At 35.7% G+C, this 17,160-nt stretch overlaps 1 protein-coding gene across 1 annotated transcript in view; it reads left to right on the top strand.

Annotated features, from left to right (window-relative positions):
• LOC149490979 (ecotropic viral integration site 5 ortholog-like) overlaps window positions 1-17,160 on the top strand; it is a 39,367-nt gene that overhangs the window by 14,392 nt on the left and 7,815 nt on the right. Inside the window, exons 3-10 of the mRNA XM_089700483.1 lie at window positions 1,338-1,570; window positions 1,891-2,082; window positions 4,508-4,672; window positions 6,008-6,202; window positions 8,748-8,906; window positions 9,261-9,494; window positions 10,134-10,343; window positions 16,550-16,671. Of these exons, the coding sequence (XP_089556609.1) occupies window positions 1,338-1,570; window positions 1,891-2,082; window positions 4,508-4,672; window positions 6,008-6,202; window positions 8,748-8,906; window positions 9,261-9,494; window positions 10,134-10,343; window positions 16,550-16,671 (1,510 nt within the window). The remainder of the gene's footprint in view (window positions 1-1,337; window positions 1,571-1,890; window positions 2,083-4,507; window positions 4,673-6,007; window positions 6,203-8,747; window positions 8,907-9,260; window positions 9,495-10,133; window positions 10,344-16,549; window positions 16,672-17,160) is intronic.

The raw sequence follows: 17,160 nt of genomic DNA, 5'->3' as shown, positions 1-17,160 counted from the left end.
TGAAGTTGTTTTAATTGAAATGCCTTAGTTCCCATCAAATAAGTTTTCTAGTTACTATTCTAAATCCGTACGGATTGGAACATACACATGTTGTCATGTTTTTGCTCTTGCTTGTGTCTTGGACTGATATGGCCCTGCTCTCTAAATTTATATTTACATAAAAAATTAATATATTTTTATTGTTCATAAGTGTTTGAAAGTTGATTTTCTTCTAATATAATTATTATTTTTTGAAGGAGCCCGCCGCTGCGACCGTGTGGTGGACTGTCCATCTGGTGAAGACGAATTAGCCTGCGGTAAGTTAATTTTTCTGTAGCATGTTAGCTACTAACTTCTAAGGCTCTTTTAAGACTTGCTTTTAATATTTGTACATTTTTGACGTATTTTTTCGGGTGTTCGAGATTTTTTATTACGAAACTTTGTTTAGGGTCTACAAATCATCAAAGTTGCAAAGTAATCACTCTTAAAAAAATGTAATAGACAGAAATAGTATTTGAAGAAGACGGAAGATTTGGATTAAGAAAGCGTTTAGTTTGAAAAATACTGTTATAGGAAGATCAATATTATGGGTATTAACTTGCATGTAATTCGCAAACATAATTTATTTTAATTGTATCTTCAACCTTTAAACAAAGAAAGTATAATAAGAAAGTTATATTTCGAATAAATGGAATAAGCATGAGGAATATTTCTGCACCTTTTTTTGTTTAACCTCACTTTGTAGGTATCAAATCCACGTTAAAATATGAAATGATGTAATTTTCGCGTGTTCAAGCTTTCTGAAAATGGGAAAATGGGTCACAATACCAACTTTTTTTTTAATTTTCATGTATGATCACGATGTCATGACTTAAAAATAACGAAATTGGTTATCTGTTATCTTTAGATAGCTACAGATAGGACGATGTCTCATCTTAATATTTCATAGTCAAGCATGAGTGACAATAACTACGGGTTTAATACTAGTGTGCTTGAATTTTATATATCTAATGTTATTATTTATTAATAATGTCTTAGGTATGAAGTTGTTTTAATTGAAATGCCTTAGTTCCCATCAAATAAGTTTTCTAGTTACTATTCTAAATCCGTACGGATTGGAACATACACATGTTGTCATGTTTTTTCTCTTGCTTGTGTCTTGGACTGATATGGCCCTGCTCTCTAAATTTATATTTACATAAAAAAATAATATATTTTTATTGTTCATAAGTGTTTGAAAGTTGATTTTCTTCTAATATAATTATTATTTTTTCTTACCTGATAATTGCGATTACTTCAATCAGTTTTTATCGACATAAATAACATAAACTATACCTATATTTTACGACCCATTAAAGCGACGAGTTCAAGCCATGAAGAGCCCAGAGTTGGGAGCAATGGAGAGGAGGATCTCTGGGGCCTCTGGGGCCGGCTGGTCACCAACTGGGAGACAGAGTGGAGGAGACGCAACCAGTTCGTGCGTGATCTCGTGAGGCAGGGAGTGCCACATCATTTTAGAGGCATCGTGTGGCAGTTGCTGGCGGGAGTGGACTCCTCGCCAGAGAAGAAGTTATATGCTTCTTATATTAAGGTAATTATGTATCTTGATCTGATATTCCGAAGGTCTTGCTTTGATGTTGTGCGTTATAATGATTGAATAGATAAAAGTAAATAGCAAAACACAACCATCTTAAATGTCTATTTTTTACTATTTTTAACACGCTTATATTAGCTGTATGTTTGTTTGTAACCGACTCCTTTAAAAGTTAATAGAATATACTGATCCACTTTCAACGGACAGATTTAATTCAAACTTTGTACATCTATCGAGAATCGGTGACGATACAATAATTTAATGAGTTTATCTTATTAAAGCATGTTTTTTAAAGTCTATATAATTTAATTAAACAGGCCCAATCAGCGTGCGAGCAGGTGATACGTCGAGACATAGCACGCACGTATCCGGACCACGACTTCTTCAAAGAGAAAAATGGCTTGGGACAGAAGTCTCTGTTCAACGTTATGAAGGCGTATTCGCTGTACGACAGGGAAGTTGGGTACTGCCAAGGGTCCGGGTACATTGCTGGCCTGCTGTTGATGCAGGTAAATCATCTTTTAATGTGTTATATAGACAGCAATTAAAACATAAAGGAAATTATTTTTATAAAGGACATGGCCATGGGACATTAAGATAATAGTCGGAATTATGGGTCATATAGTATATCTTAAATAGTCGCTTACCTATGGATGCCAATAAACAGGAACAATAATTAAATAAAAATAAATATTACAAATGAATGGGTATTTGACGATGTTTATGTACTGTTAGCGTTAGCTACTATTAAGTATTCTGTGGTACTGTTTCATTTTTGTGGATGTTTCATATACTACACAACAAGCATAGTCAAGGACAGACACCAAAATCTTTAACTTTTATATTATGTTGTCAAATCAAACTCAAGACACATTACAAGTGTTGGTGTGTGAAACGAAGCTCGCGCGTCATTTACAGATTAAATCTATTTTTGTTATCTGTGCTTGTAAACGTATAGCTCGCGCTTTACTTTTTTTCTTGTATTCAATATGGCTGTCGATTGTGAAACAATAAACGATGTGATCAAGAATAAATATCGTAAGATCTTCCGTAAAATCAAACTCAAGGCAATGTTGTATACAGATTCCGGAAGAGGAGAGAGGAGAGGAGGTGCTCTATTTATAGAGATCTTTAACTTCTAAGGTATTTTCCTAAATCAAACTAAAGACACATGTTACCGGAAATGTATGAAATCAACGAATTGTATACAAATCCTAGGAAATGTGTACAATTCCGATACCATTTAGGAAATGTATAAAATATTGTTTAATAAACTATCTAATGTACGATATCCTAGGAAATGGGTTAAACTGTACATTATAGGGCGTGGAATTTGGGGGTGGTGGGGGGTGGAGAGAGGGGGGGTGGGTACTAGGAACTTCCCCTGTAAGGGGGGGGGGCGCGGAAATTAATAGCTTTCGAGATATTTACAAATGAAGTTTTTAAGGTTATGTTGGATTGTTACCACTTTTTGGCAGGCAAGGATGCAAATTAACATCAATTTATAACTAAAGCATGTATTTTTTTTCCAGTTCCACATTGATCTGAAGCAATTAATATTAATTATTACTTTACAATTATAGTTTACAATACTAGTAATATTGCATTAGCTCTTTGATTTGAAATAAGACAGTTTTAATGTAATAGACATTATGGTTAAATTTTTGAAACATGCTCCCTGAATTTCATTATTTTGAGGTGTCTAATCGATAAAGGGACTTTTCATAGTAAACTGCTTTTCTTTTAAGTTTCTTAACCTGTAGTTTTTTTTTTGTTTGAGTGGGAATCGCCCTAAAGTCGCTTCTGGCACTCGCCGGCCCCTGCCGCGGCACGATCGCTTCGCTCGCTCGGCTCGTGCGGCAGTTCAAATGTTAACCTAACACGCTCGTCGCTTCGCTCCTCGCTACCTATTTGAATACTAAAAGTAAAAGTTTAATAGTTTTGTACAGTTTTAGGGCTTAACAGGAGTACGCACGAAACGATCTCGACTGAAAGGCGGCAAACGAACGGTAACTGAAAATGACTTCGTTATTGTTTTGTTCCACGGTACAAAGCGTACAATTAATATTTTTGTTAAATTATAAATTGCGAATATTAATAATTTTATTTTATTTAATCTATTTTACAAAAACTATACTTAATAATAATTATTATTAATGTTGTTGTCAAAAAATATACAAATTTCATAAATAAAATTTAAATTATAATATTTTTTTTGTTAGATAGAAATGTTTTACCTGAAATGAATCGCGTTTGACAATCGCTGTACTATGTCAATTTGACACTGTCATAACAGTAAGTTCGCGTTTCAAAGCTAAAATGGAGTAAAATTTTCCGATATTCAACAATTCGTGACTCAAAAAACTAAAAGTTTGCGCGGTGTGAAATTTCAGATTAGAGGTTCCATAATCCATAGGACAATAGCTAACCACAAAAAAATTTACGACTCTCAACTCCACGCCCTTTTAGCCAGGAAATGTATAATCTTCCTCTGAATTGTATATAATTCCAATATCGTATTAGGAAATGTATAAAGTAAATGATTTCTGTAATAAAACACTGTATCGGGTAACAGTCTTACCGTAAAATAATAATAATATGTTCATATTATTATTTTACCAATTAACATTTCTTAAATAAACTTATATTCAATCAAATCAAATTTTCATTTGGTAAGTAATCAGTCCCCTCGTCCCGCTGTCCCCGTGTACATGTCGCAGTCGGATTGTATAATCCGCCGTATTACAAACGGCCGGCATTTTGTAATATGCCGAAATTAGTCTTTTTCCAAAATTCTACAAAAAGACAGTCGCGAGCCGACGGAGCCCCACTTCGTGGGGCTCCTATTTCTATGTAGTTTTAAAAAACACGAAATTAAAATCTTTAACTTGTAATAAAATCAAATTCAAGACTTGCAACAAATATTGTTTACAGATGCCAGAAGAAGAAGCGTTCGCAGTACTTGTAAAGATAATGCAGCAGCACAGAATGCGAGATATGTTCAAGCCAAGCATGGCGGAGCTGGGGCTGTGCATGTTACAACTGGAGAACTTGGTGCAGGAACTTTTGCCGGATCTGTATATGCACTTCCAATCACAGGTATGGGATATACGTTTTGAACTGCTTTTTTAAAAGAGAAAGTAATACTAAACATTATATGAAAATTGATTTTTATTTAGCTTCGGAACTAGGGTTTGGGAATTCTTGACAATTTCAACGTCCCGGGACACGAGACAGGCTACGATCAAAGTCCCGGGACTTCCCGGGACTTCGAGACTTTTTATAATTATAAAATTTGAACTTTGATTTCTGGTGAAACGTATTAATAAAAAGGGATTTTTTAAAATCAACATTAATTATCGGTTAAATCAACATTTATTAAACATATATAAAAATGAATCGCAAAATGTGTTGGTAAGCGCATAACTCGAGAACGGCTGAACCGATTTCGATAATTCTTTTTTTATTATATTCCTTGAAGTACGTGGATGGTTCTTATGTAGAGAAAACGTAAACATGTACCACGGGCGAAGCCGGGGCGGATCGCTAGTTAAACATAAAATATAATCACAATAGTTATAACTTATAACTTTAATATGTCAAATAATTGGTATGTTTATTCCTATAATCACAGAATAACTTTTAATTTAAAACAATTATTAAATATTAATATAATAAAAGAAACTTAGTAACAATCATATCATATTAATCATAATTTGGTAATTTTTATAATCACAGATTTGTTTCCTTATCTGTAAATCAGACTTTTGAATCAGTCTTTCAAATTATTAATCCGTTTAAAGAAATAAAATTACTTTGATTTTATAAAATAGGCTTTTAAAAAAATCAGAGCATTAACAGCTTTGTCCGACAATCTGCTTCTGATTTTTGTAATAACGCCATCGGACAAGGAAAACACTCTCTCATTTTCAACAGAAGTCAGTTTAATTGAGTTTAAGGCTTTATAAAGTAGTTCTAAATTTTATGTATGAAGTATGTAGACCAAGTAATTATTCATTACAGTAACAGATGGCGCTAGCTAGGCTCATGCAATGCTTTGAAAATAAAAATTAAAACAATACATACGACTATCGTGTCTCGTCTCGAGTCTCGACCCAAAAGTCCCGGGACACGAGACAACGAAATTTACAAAAAGTCCCGGGACTTCGAGACACGAGACGTCCCGGGACCCAAACCCTATTCGGAACTAACCCATTACTGTAATCATAACCTACGGCTCTTTTCTCAGGCGCTGTGGGTATCGAAAGAAATATGGTCTAATTGAGAACATCCTGCCTTTTTTGAAGTCGATTTGTAAATGTTTCCACAGAATTTCACCACATCCCGTCAAATTGAGATCCTGCCTTTATTCCTTTCCAAATATCTCCCCAGTCAAATTGAGAATCTCCTTTTTAATTGGTTATCATTCCACAGAGTTTCAGCACATCAATGTACGCCTGCAGCTGGTTCCTCACGTTGTTCACGACCACCCTATCGCTGCCTCTCGCCTGCCGAGTCATGGACGTGTTCCTGTCTGAAGGGATAGAGATTGTGTTTAAGGTGGCCCTAGCCATGCTCACCCTGGGCAAAGATGACATGTTGTCGCTGGATATGGAGAATATTTTGAAGGTGGGGGTAAAAAAAAAACAAAAATCTAAATTTATTTTTTGTGTACCTCAGAAAAAAGTACAAATAAGGATACTATAACTTAATAAAAGTTCTTCTTCTTGAAAATTTTACTTCTTTCTATTATTAGGTATAAAAACAAAAGATAATCAAGTTAATCAAACAGCATTTTTTTTTCTATAAACAGAATAAAGAAACAACTTAATAAATTTCTATTTATAAAGCATTTGAATGCCATAAAACCCGAAAATATAAATCCAACAAAAAAGTTCGTGTTCCATCGTTACAATATTGTATTCACTGAAAAGTGCTTCATATTGGTTGAAATGGTTGTTAATCATCTCAATAGATGGCGCGCGGTGTGTCCCTCCAGACACATAAAACTGAAAGGATAGAATAATTAAATTCGATTGCTCTGGCGGGTCACGAGTGGCTGAGTTGGTCAGGCATCCGCCCCGGAATGGCGCGAAAGGATGCGGGTTCGAGTCCCGCCTCGTGATCGATTTTTTTCTATTCTTTATAAATTTATATTTATAAAGCATTTGAATGCCATAAAAACCAAAAATATAAATCCAATGTACTTTTAGTTCATTCTATCACCCTCTTTTTTGTCTCAAATCCAGATGTCCAGATGCTTCAGTCAATTTCACACTTATACAGCTTTATATCATACAAATCATAATTACGAGATAGTAACCGATAATTGCTTTATCGCATTATCATCATTGTGTTATTTATTACAATATTCCACGTTCAAGTGTGCATTGGTGATTCTGTGATTTGATAGTGAAAAAAACATCTAAATAAGTATTTCTTTTTTAGTTTTGTTTACATTCAGACATTGTATACTGCTTTTACATAATAAAAAATAGTAATTAATAATTATATACATAGTTATAATATGATATAAGAATAATATTACAACTTAAAATAATATGAATAAATTATTCTTAATTTATAAATGATGAATAACTAGCCGTGCCCTTCAGTTTCACCCGCATTGCTCCGCTCCTGTTGGTCTTAGGGTAATGATATATAACCTATAACCTGCCTCGGTAAATAGGCTATCTAACACCGAAAGAATTTTTGAAATCGGACCAGTAGTTATTAGTACATATGTACAAATTCACTTCGATGAAGTTGTGCTAGACGTAAAAGACGAAAAAAATTTAAAGACTGTTCTGTTCTTCAAAAAGGATAAGACCCTATTGAAGAACTACAGACCGCTATCACTCTTGAGTCATGTTTATACCCGGATTTTAAGGGTTATAACGAATCGTCTCGAACGCAGGTCAGATGACTTCAGCCTCCCGAACAAGCCGGTTTCCGTAAAGGCGTTAGCACCATGGGCCACATTCACACGCTGCGGCAAATTATACAGAAAACCGAGGAGTATAATTTGCCACTACGCTTAGCGTTCGTGGACTATGAAAAAGTCTTCGATTCGATCAAGGCCTGGACCGTGTTAAGGTCTCTCCAGCGGTGCCGTATTGACTATCGGTACATCGAAGTCTTGTAAGAACACGCCACCAGAATCGGCACACGGCAGAATCCCTAAAAGACCATAATGCAATGCTCAATGACCTCTACAGAGTTTCACAACAAGTGGTCCTTAGCATGAACATGGATAAGACGAAAATCATGTCGAATGTCCATGTTACTCTACTCTACTACTCTCGAAGTTGTTGACGAATATGTCTACTTAAGACAAACCGTCCAATTAGGCAGCTCCAACTTCGGGACAGAGGTCAATCGTCGAATCCGACTCGGATGGGCAGCGTTCGGGAAGTTACATAACATCTTTTCGTCAGAAATCCCTCAGTGCCTGAAAACAAAAGTCTTCGAGCAATGTGTGTTGCCATTATTGACACGAATGACGACAGGGTTAGAGACCACCTTTTTGTACCGTAGTACAGAAGCGTGGTCTTTAACCCTGGGTCTTATGCACAAGCTAAGCGTCGCTCAAAGGGCTATGCTCGGAGTTTCCCTTCGAGATAGAATCAGAAATGAGGAGAACCGGAGTCACCGACATAGCTCGCCGGATTAGCACGCTGAAGTGGGAATGGGCTGGGCGCATAGCCCGCAGAACCGTTGGGGCAAAAAGGTTCACAAATCGAAAGGTACTGGGAGACGAAATGTGGGACGACCGCTCACAAAGTGGACAGACGACCTGGTCCGAGTGGCGGGGAGCCGCTGGATGCAGGCCGCCGGTGACCGGTCGTGGTGGAAACCTTGGGGGAGGCCTTTGTCCAGCAGTGGACGTCCCACGGCTGAAACGACGACTAGCTTAATCTTGTAATTTTTAAATAATTACTCATAGTTCTTATCCTAATCTATACAGTGACAAACCAAAAATGATTAATATATGTACGTTCAATTTATATTTTTGGTTTTTATGGCATTCAAATGCTTTATAAATATAAACTTTTTCAATTTTTGAATTTTTTCTATTCTTTATAAATTTATAATATACGTTCACCCATTCTTTAGTCATCAGTTCTACAGATCCATTAGTAGTTGCCTAAAATATTTTGGGTATTTTTAACAGTACATACAAAATGATCTACCGGCGAAGGCCGATGCGGACGAATGTGCGTTTCTGAACTTAGCGTATTCCATGAAAGTTCAGAAACGTATTATGAAGAAATTAGAGCAAGAGTACACGGCGATGAAGACGAAGGAGCAGGGGGATATCGCCGAGTTGAGAGTAAGTATTTAATTTTGTTTTCTTTTTTTATTTAATACTAGAAATTGCCCGCGGCTTGGTGCTGCGTAGTCAATAAAAGCAATTGTTATGCATCTTAAATAATAAATAACGATTTTGCTTTTGAAAAATTTTAAAACTCATTGAGCACATTTTTAGTACATTCGTTACGTACAAAATGGCTACGTGTCGTACGTGATTATTTCTTATTTACTTTACTAGTACAGTATAATAGATGACGCATTTGCGCGATACGCTGTTTGGTGTGGAGACTGCTAGTCGTGCAGACTAACAACACGGTGCATGAAGTTAGCCGCACGTTGCTACATGACGCCGTAACGCTATCGTCGTCCGCAGTGTCTCCGGCAAGAGAATCGCCTGCTCAAGCAGCGTGTAGAGCTGCTGGAGAAGGAGAGCTCGGCGCTGGCGGAGCGGCTGGTGCGCGGGCAGGTGGACCGCGCGGAGGGCGCCGAGGAGACGTTCGCGCTGGCCCGCGAGCTGCAGGCGCTGCGCCGCGAGCACGTGGCCGTGCAGCAGCGGCTGGCGCTGGCGCAGGACGAGATCCGCTCGCTCGAGATGACCATCGCCGAGGTGAGCGCCACGCTCATTCGCCCATTCTCGATAAACTGTAACTCATTTCGAACCTCAAATTACTAATGTACAATTTTTTTTTTCTTTATTTAAGGAGCTTAGTCGAGAGTCGATTATGTCGCTCCGTATGTCCTCAAAAAAATTAAATTAGCTCTGATTTAAATACACATTACCTAGCTTATATAGTTGTCTGGCATTCGACATCGGAAATGCCAGATAGCTATTACAAAATCCAACCTCAGTTAAATAGTCATCTGGTAGGCCTCTTTTTCGTTCAGTTTGGTTCCGGACACACTCCATCAAGACATGGTAAACATCCTCAACCACTCCACACTGTGTACAATTCATTGTATTCGATTTACGCATAAGATATTTAAAATGATTCAATGGAATGTGAAAAGCAATCACAATTTCAGGTCTTTTAAAATCACATTTAAGGTCATCTTAAAGGTTCCGACTGCATGGTTCTATACCAGATACCCTTCTCTCTAGATCTACGATCAAAGTAATCTTTCCACAAATTCTGAATCGTTCCTTGTAGGTATGGTAGATACTCTGTAAAGAAAGGTATAATATTCAAAACAATGCCGTCAGAAGCACCTAATCTCGCTAATTCATCCGCCTATTCATTTCGAACAGAAAAACTCGCGCCAAACAAATGAAGACACGCAGGGTGACGAGAAAGCAGAGGAGCTCGTTCGTTGCCTTCAGCGAGAGTTGGTGCGCGCGAGACTGCACGCGGCGGAGAGGGAGGCTGCGGAACGAGAGCTCACAGCAAGGATCACAGAGCTCGAGAGTGAAAACAAGATGCTCCGGAAACAACGTGATGACAATGTGGCTCACTTGCAGGTAACTTCGAATGTTGCATTAAAAATAACCAGTGTTTGTAGCTGAAAATTATTGTTATCAAATTGACCAAACTTCTGAATTACTTTCCAAGGATTTATTCATGATAATTAATTTTAGTCTTATATGGGAGAATTATAGTATTGGAATATGTAAGTAGATTAAATCATTTCTCAGTTTTCGTATTAGTTGTATTCAATGTTCTCTTGAAAGTTATGGAGAATCAGCGTTTTACAAGATTATGTTTTATAATCTTCTTAATATACATACAGATATAAATCTCGTGTCACAATGTTTGTCCTCAATGGACTCCTAAACCACTTAACCGATTCGTATAGGAGCTACCAACGTTGACAAGAGAGAATTTTAGTATAGTTGGTTCTTTGATATACTGTTTCTCTTCCTATTTCGGTTATAGTCCGGGCTGTCTGGCTGGCCGCAGTGGTTGCGTTTATTAGTGCGCATCTTATTTGCACAGGAAAATATCCGTAATTTAAAGTCATTTATTAACGCGTAATTTTTAATGTTCTGCCTTTAGATAGATCCATCAGACATAAATTTTTTATTGCAAGACGTTTTTTTTCGTTGTTAAATAGCTGCCAGACGCAATTTTTTTATTTCAAAATCATTATAATGTCATCGAAATAAGTGAAATTCCATCAACATGAGTCCCCGTGAAGGATAAGTAATCACTATGTTACTTATAATATAAATAATATTCATTTTATTATTTACAATTTTTTACTTTTTAGCAACAATCTACCATGGTGCCTCCTTTTCCCAACAAACCTCAAATAGGACGTTAATGTAAACTTGATAAAAACCAAATATCATCAAATTCATATTAATACCCAAAAGTATAATAAATATGAAACCGTCTATTAAAAATATTAGTTTACTAATTATTCAATATAAGTATTAAAAAAGGATAATATCATATAAGTAATAAAGTTATTACTTACCTTTTAAGCGGACTCATGTTGATGTAATTTCACTTATTTCGATGACATTTTAATTATTTTGGAATAAAAAATTGCGTATAGCACCTATTTTAACAACGAAAAAAACGTCTTGCAATAAAAAAATTATGTCTGATGGATCTATCTAAAGGCAAAAGATTAAAAATTACGCGTTAATAAATGACTTTAAATTACGGATATTTTCCTGTGCGCACTAATAAACACAACCACTACCGCCAGCCAGACAGCCCGGACTCTAACCGAAATAGCAAGAGAAACAGTATATCAAAAACCCATATATCAAAAACATACTAAAATGACTTTTTTTAAAACGTTAATAGCTCCCGTACCAGATTATAATAAAATTCGCACACCATGTGCATTGTGCAGTTTGATCCAACTTGAGAGATAGGATAGTTTAAACATGTAGGTACCACGGGCGAAGCCGGGGCGGACCGCTAGTATAATATAAAAGTGTAAAACGCTCGTAGTAATTATACAATATTTTAATCCACTTTGATGTTACGTTAAATTTAACAGTCACAAGAACTATCAACAACAAAACAATCAAACATCATATAACTATATCATAAAATCTGTTCCGTTGCGACGAAATAGAAAGATAAACAAACAAACAAACACATTTTCACATTGATAATATCAATACGGTACATTAATAAAGATGGCTCTTCTAATGAACCTCTTATTTATAACGGTTAAAACAGTTCAACATGAAATATTTCAGCTAAGCAGCAACATAGGTGACTCGGATCGAGTGCGCGAGCTAGAGGAACAAGTTGCCGAATTAAAGGCTAAGGTTTTGTTTAAGTTTGAAAATCTTGTATATTATATAAAACTCATAGGTGACTGATATAGTGATCTATCAACGCACAGCCCAAACCACTGGACGTATCGGGCTGAAATTTGGCATGCAGGTAGATGTTAGGACGTAGGCATCCGCTAAGAAAGGAAGCTAGTAAAATATATTTACCGACCATTTCAATATGCCCTCAAAAATAGATGAAATACCCCTATTTTACTTAATAATTTTGATAGATTTTTGGAATTAAACCTTAATTTGTAATTCAAATATTGAAGTATTAAGATGTTTAGTATTTAAATCGATTTTTATGTAATTAATAATTATTCTATATAAAATATATCTTATGTATAAAAATGTCATCAAAAGAACAAGCCGACTAACAGTCACTAACATTGACGCTTTGCTTGGTGCTACATCGAGTTATAATTTCCATTTTAAATCTAGGAGAAAATGATAGCAAATTTTAATTAAATGCATTTTTACTAATTATAAAAAACTAGCGACCCGCCCCGGCTTCGCACGGGTGCAATGCTGATACTAAATACACTACAGAAAAACTGTGAACGTTGTACATATATAAAAACACTAGCTTACCGCCCGCGGCTTCGCCCGCTTTGTCTAAAACCTAATAAATTATATACTAAAACCTTCCCCTTGAATCACTCTATCTATTAAAAAAAACCGCATCAAAATCCGTTGCGTAGTTTTAAAGATTTAAGCATACAAAGGGACATAGGGACATAGGGATATAGGGACAGAGAAAGCGACTTTGTTTTATACTATGTAGTGATAGCGGCCCGCTCCGGCTTCGCACGGGTATCTATATATATAAAACTCAAAGGTGACTGATATAGTGATCTATCAACGCACAGCCCAAACCACTGGACGTATCGGGCTGAAATTTGGCATGCAGGTAGATGTCATAACGTAGGCGTCCCCTAAGAAAGGATTTTAGAAAATTCATCCCCTAAAGGGGTAAAATAGGGGATAGAAGTTTGTATGATACTTTTTATTCCTTGGATGTATTTTCATGAAATTTTGCACGTAGATAGATCATAATATGACGAAGACGTTCTGTTAAGAATTTTTTTTTAAATTCATCCCCTAAAGGTGTAAAATAGGCAATAGAAATTTGTAGGAAACTTTTTATTCCTTTGATATATTTGCATGAAATTGGGCATGTAGATAGATCTTATGACGTAGGCGTCCGGTAAGAAAAGATTTTCGAAAATTCATACCTTAAATCTTCTTAATATATAAAACTCAAAGGTGATTATCCCGGAAATCCCACGGGAACGGGAACTATGTGAGTTTTTCTATGAAAACGCGGGCGAAGCCGCGGGCGGAAAGCTAGTAAAATATATAGCCGGGCGGCCGCCCGGTACCGCCGCAAACGGTACGTCCCGCAATTATTAAATCTGTAATATCTTCAAAAATATTCACTTAAATCATACGGTGTAAAGGGCCATATAGATCTATATTAAATGAACAATGTATTCAAGGTATTTAATTGGTTAAGGATTAATGCTGTATTGGTTAAAATCGCTTCTAAAATTAGCCATTATTTGTCGTAAAAAGTAAATGACAAAAAAAAGTTATTGTGGGTTATCCATAAGAGATAGACATATACCACCACGGACTTTTCTGTAGACCTTTTCAATGTGTATAATACTTAGTACATTATTTTGATAAAACTCGTAGGGTTCAGCCTGCGTTTGCAATGTAAGCGGAATAAATGTAATTTTTTACGACATTACATTAGAATCCTCTAAAATAACAGTACTTCTCCACTATTTGATGGATGTTATTATACATATAAACCTTCCTCTTGAATCACTCTATCTATTAAAAAAAACCGCATCAAAATCCGTTCCGTAGTTTCAAAGATTTAAGCGTACAAAGGGACATAGGGACAGAGACAGCGACTTTGTTTTATACTATGTAGTGATTTACATAACCCTCTAAAGTTTACATACAAAAAATAATATTACATAAAAACGTGTCAATGTCATAGAGAAATGTAACCCGATATATGTAGCACCATTAAAAATATGCTTCATTAAAAACCATGTGTTCATTAATATTGTAAATTGTAATGTTGCGCTGCATATAAACTAAAATTGATTAAAAATAAGAAAACATAAAATTATCTTTAAATTATTATTCCAATAGATTCCAATTATAAGAAATCAGCGCATCATTATATGCACAGCGTCACTAATTGGCCTACCACATGGCTTTAACTAACAATGGACCAGGATTCTTCAATTAACTTATATTATGTAAACTAGGTTTCCGCCCGCAGCTTCGCCCGCGCAGTCAATGAAAAACCCGCATAGTTCCCGTTCCCGTGGGATTTCCGGGATTGCGTCATTTTCCCGGGATAAAAAGTAGCCTATGTCCTTTCTCGGGTATCAAAATATCTCCATACCAAATTTCATGAAAATTGGTTCAGTAGTTTAAGCGTGATTGAGTAACAGACAGACAGACAGACAGACAGAAGACAGAACTTTCGCATTTATATTATTAATTAGTATATTAGTATATTTGTATATTAGTATATTAGTATATTAGTATATTAGTATGGATAAAACTGTTACTTGTGTTTGTCTAAAATTGCCGTGTTATACACGCAGTGTCTTAACAACGTTCGTGCACTGCTCCTAGTCTCTTAATTTTCCTTGAAATTTCTTTTCTTTTTGTGTTGACATATTCATCATCAAAATATATTGATTTTGTACGGGCTCTACAACCCCGAATAGATTATCTATTGGTGGAAAAGCAAGCAATAGTAACTACCGGCAAGACCATAATCATAATCTTATTTTGTTAAACTTCTCTATGTTATTACCAGTTATCACAATTTAATTTCGAAAACTCAATTAAAATTCAATAAGAGTCAGTTCCAGTCCAGTGCAGAGGCGGCTCGCCCTAAGGAGCGCTGGTGCAGTGAACTCCCATAAATAATTACATATAATAAAATCATACTCCTTAATTTCATTATTAATATTAATTATTACTATTTAAAATCAATCGTAATCGTAAAAAACTACTGTCAATACCAATGAATATATCCATCATTCCATCATTCCATACACCTGAATAATACTGTATTATACAGTAACACGCGAAGCGGAGCGCTCACGATTGCGCTCCAATGAAAAAATATTTAGTACATTTCCTAATACGAAATCCAATAGGAGTGAAAGAGAGGGTTTGCCAGTTATCCTTAGGTACAAGATCAAGTAGTAAAAGTAACGTTTAAATTTTCAAGTGAATTAATTTAATCAAACAATAGTTATTATTCTTCGATCGATTAAATCTTTCTTCGATAGATTTGATATGCATAGGATTAGCAGTAGTTACTCGTAATATGAAAAAAAATTGCATAAAGCAATATGAAAATATGAACATACTAGTGGTCCGCCCCGGCTTCGCCCGTGGTATAACATGTTTAAACTATCCTATCTCTCAAGTTGGATCGAACTGCACATGGTGTGCGAATTTTATTATAATCGGTTAAGTGGTTTAGGAGTCCATTGAGGACAAACATTGTGACACGAGATTTATATATATTATTAAGATAATGAAAATAAAGGAAGATCGCAATTCGTTCTCAGAATCGAGATTAGGTTCTTTGTTAGTATGTAGATACCTAACCAATATCATAGATAAGTTCAAGCCAAATCCGATTTACGGCGCTGCAGGTTACGGCGCTGAAAAAATTAAGATTAATCTTTTTTCTACGTATTTTTCCAGGATAAAAAGTATTCCATTTTATGCCCAGGATAATAAGGTATAATTATACCAAGTTTCATCGAATTCGAACCGTTAGTTTTCATGTGATGCCTGAATATACAGACAGACAGACAATCACATATTTGGGTTTGGTATCGATCCAGTAACACCCCCTGCTATTTATTTTTTCAATATTTTCAATGTACAGAATTGACCCTTCTACAGGTCAGGAATAGTTTTAGAATTTCCAGACCAGTCTGAACTAGTTCTTAATTATAAAAGCCGGTAGTCTGTGAATTTATCCGTCCTAAAATTTTAATGAAACAGCATAATATACGTACATCTAGACAGACATTCTAATCAAACATCAAGTAGGTACCAAGTAATACAGTATATGACCCGAGTTAATTAAATGCGTCGATTAACAAACTAGCTTTTCTCCCGCGACAATTTCCTCTATTCTAATCTAGACACAAAATTCATTCATACATATTTCACCCGCATTGCTCCGCCTTCATCGATAAATGGGCTATGTAACACTGAAATAATTTTTCAAATCGCACCAGCAGTTCTTGCGATTAGCGCGTTCAAACAAACTAACTCTTCAGCTTTATAATATTAGCACAGTATTACAATATCTATATTGTAATACTGTGATATTAGTAAGGATAAATCATATTTTCTTACAGCTCGAGCCAAGGACACCACGAGAGAGAGTGGTGAAAATTATGATTCCATCACCTCTCCTGCTGAGGCACCCAAATATACCGAAGGGCTTTTATTCAAAGCAAACAAAATACTATGCAAAAGGGTAAATTATGTTTTGGCTTTAGAAATAGCTTAGCTTAAGAAATATTGAATTTGTTAATTTGTTAATTCAATATTTCTTAAGCTGTTCTCCTCTTCCTGTTTTTTTATTAAGCTACTTAAGACGATACACAAAAAAAATCCACTGCTTGGTGGGCGGAGTCTAATAGCTCGCTAATCGCTATCGCGAACGCGGGTGTGCGCGAAGTCATTCTTGCAAACTCGCCGCGCTGCCGCTGGCCGACTCGGGACAAACATGTATGGAGTCGTCATACAGCTATAATATTGTTATTTATTATTTATTTATTTATTACACTTTATTGTAATACAATCAATAAATAATAAGAAACAATAAAAATAAAATATGGTTCTAGAAAGATGTAGTACAATTGGCGGCCTTATCACTAAGCAGTGATCTCTGCCAGGCAACCAAGCGGTAAAAAAGCGAAATATTTAGTAAATGAAATTTTGGAAGTAGAATTAGAATTTAAAT

This window comes from Colias philodice, chromosome 1, assembly GCF_061535455.1.
Source record: "Colias philodice isolate Cphi_HAF_F1 chromosome 1, ilColPhil1 Martin Lab GWU primary, whole genome shotgun sequence".
Classification (NCBI taxonomy): Eukaryota; Metazoa; Arthropoda; class Insecta; order Lepidoptera; family Pieridae; genus Colias; species Colias philodice.
The sequence above is the reverse complement of the archived record's forward strand: the minus strand, read 5'-3'. Positions and strand labels throughout refer to the sequence as shown.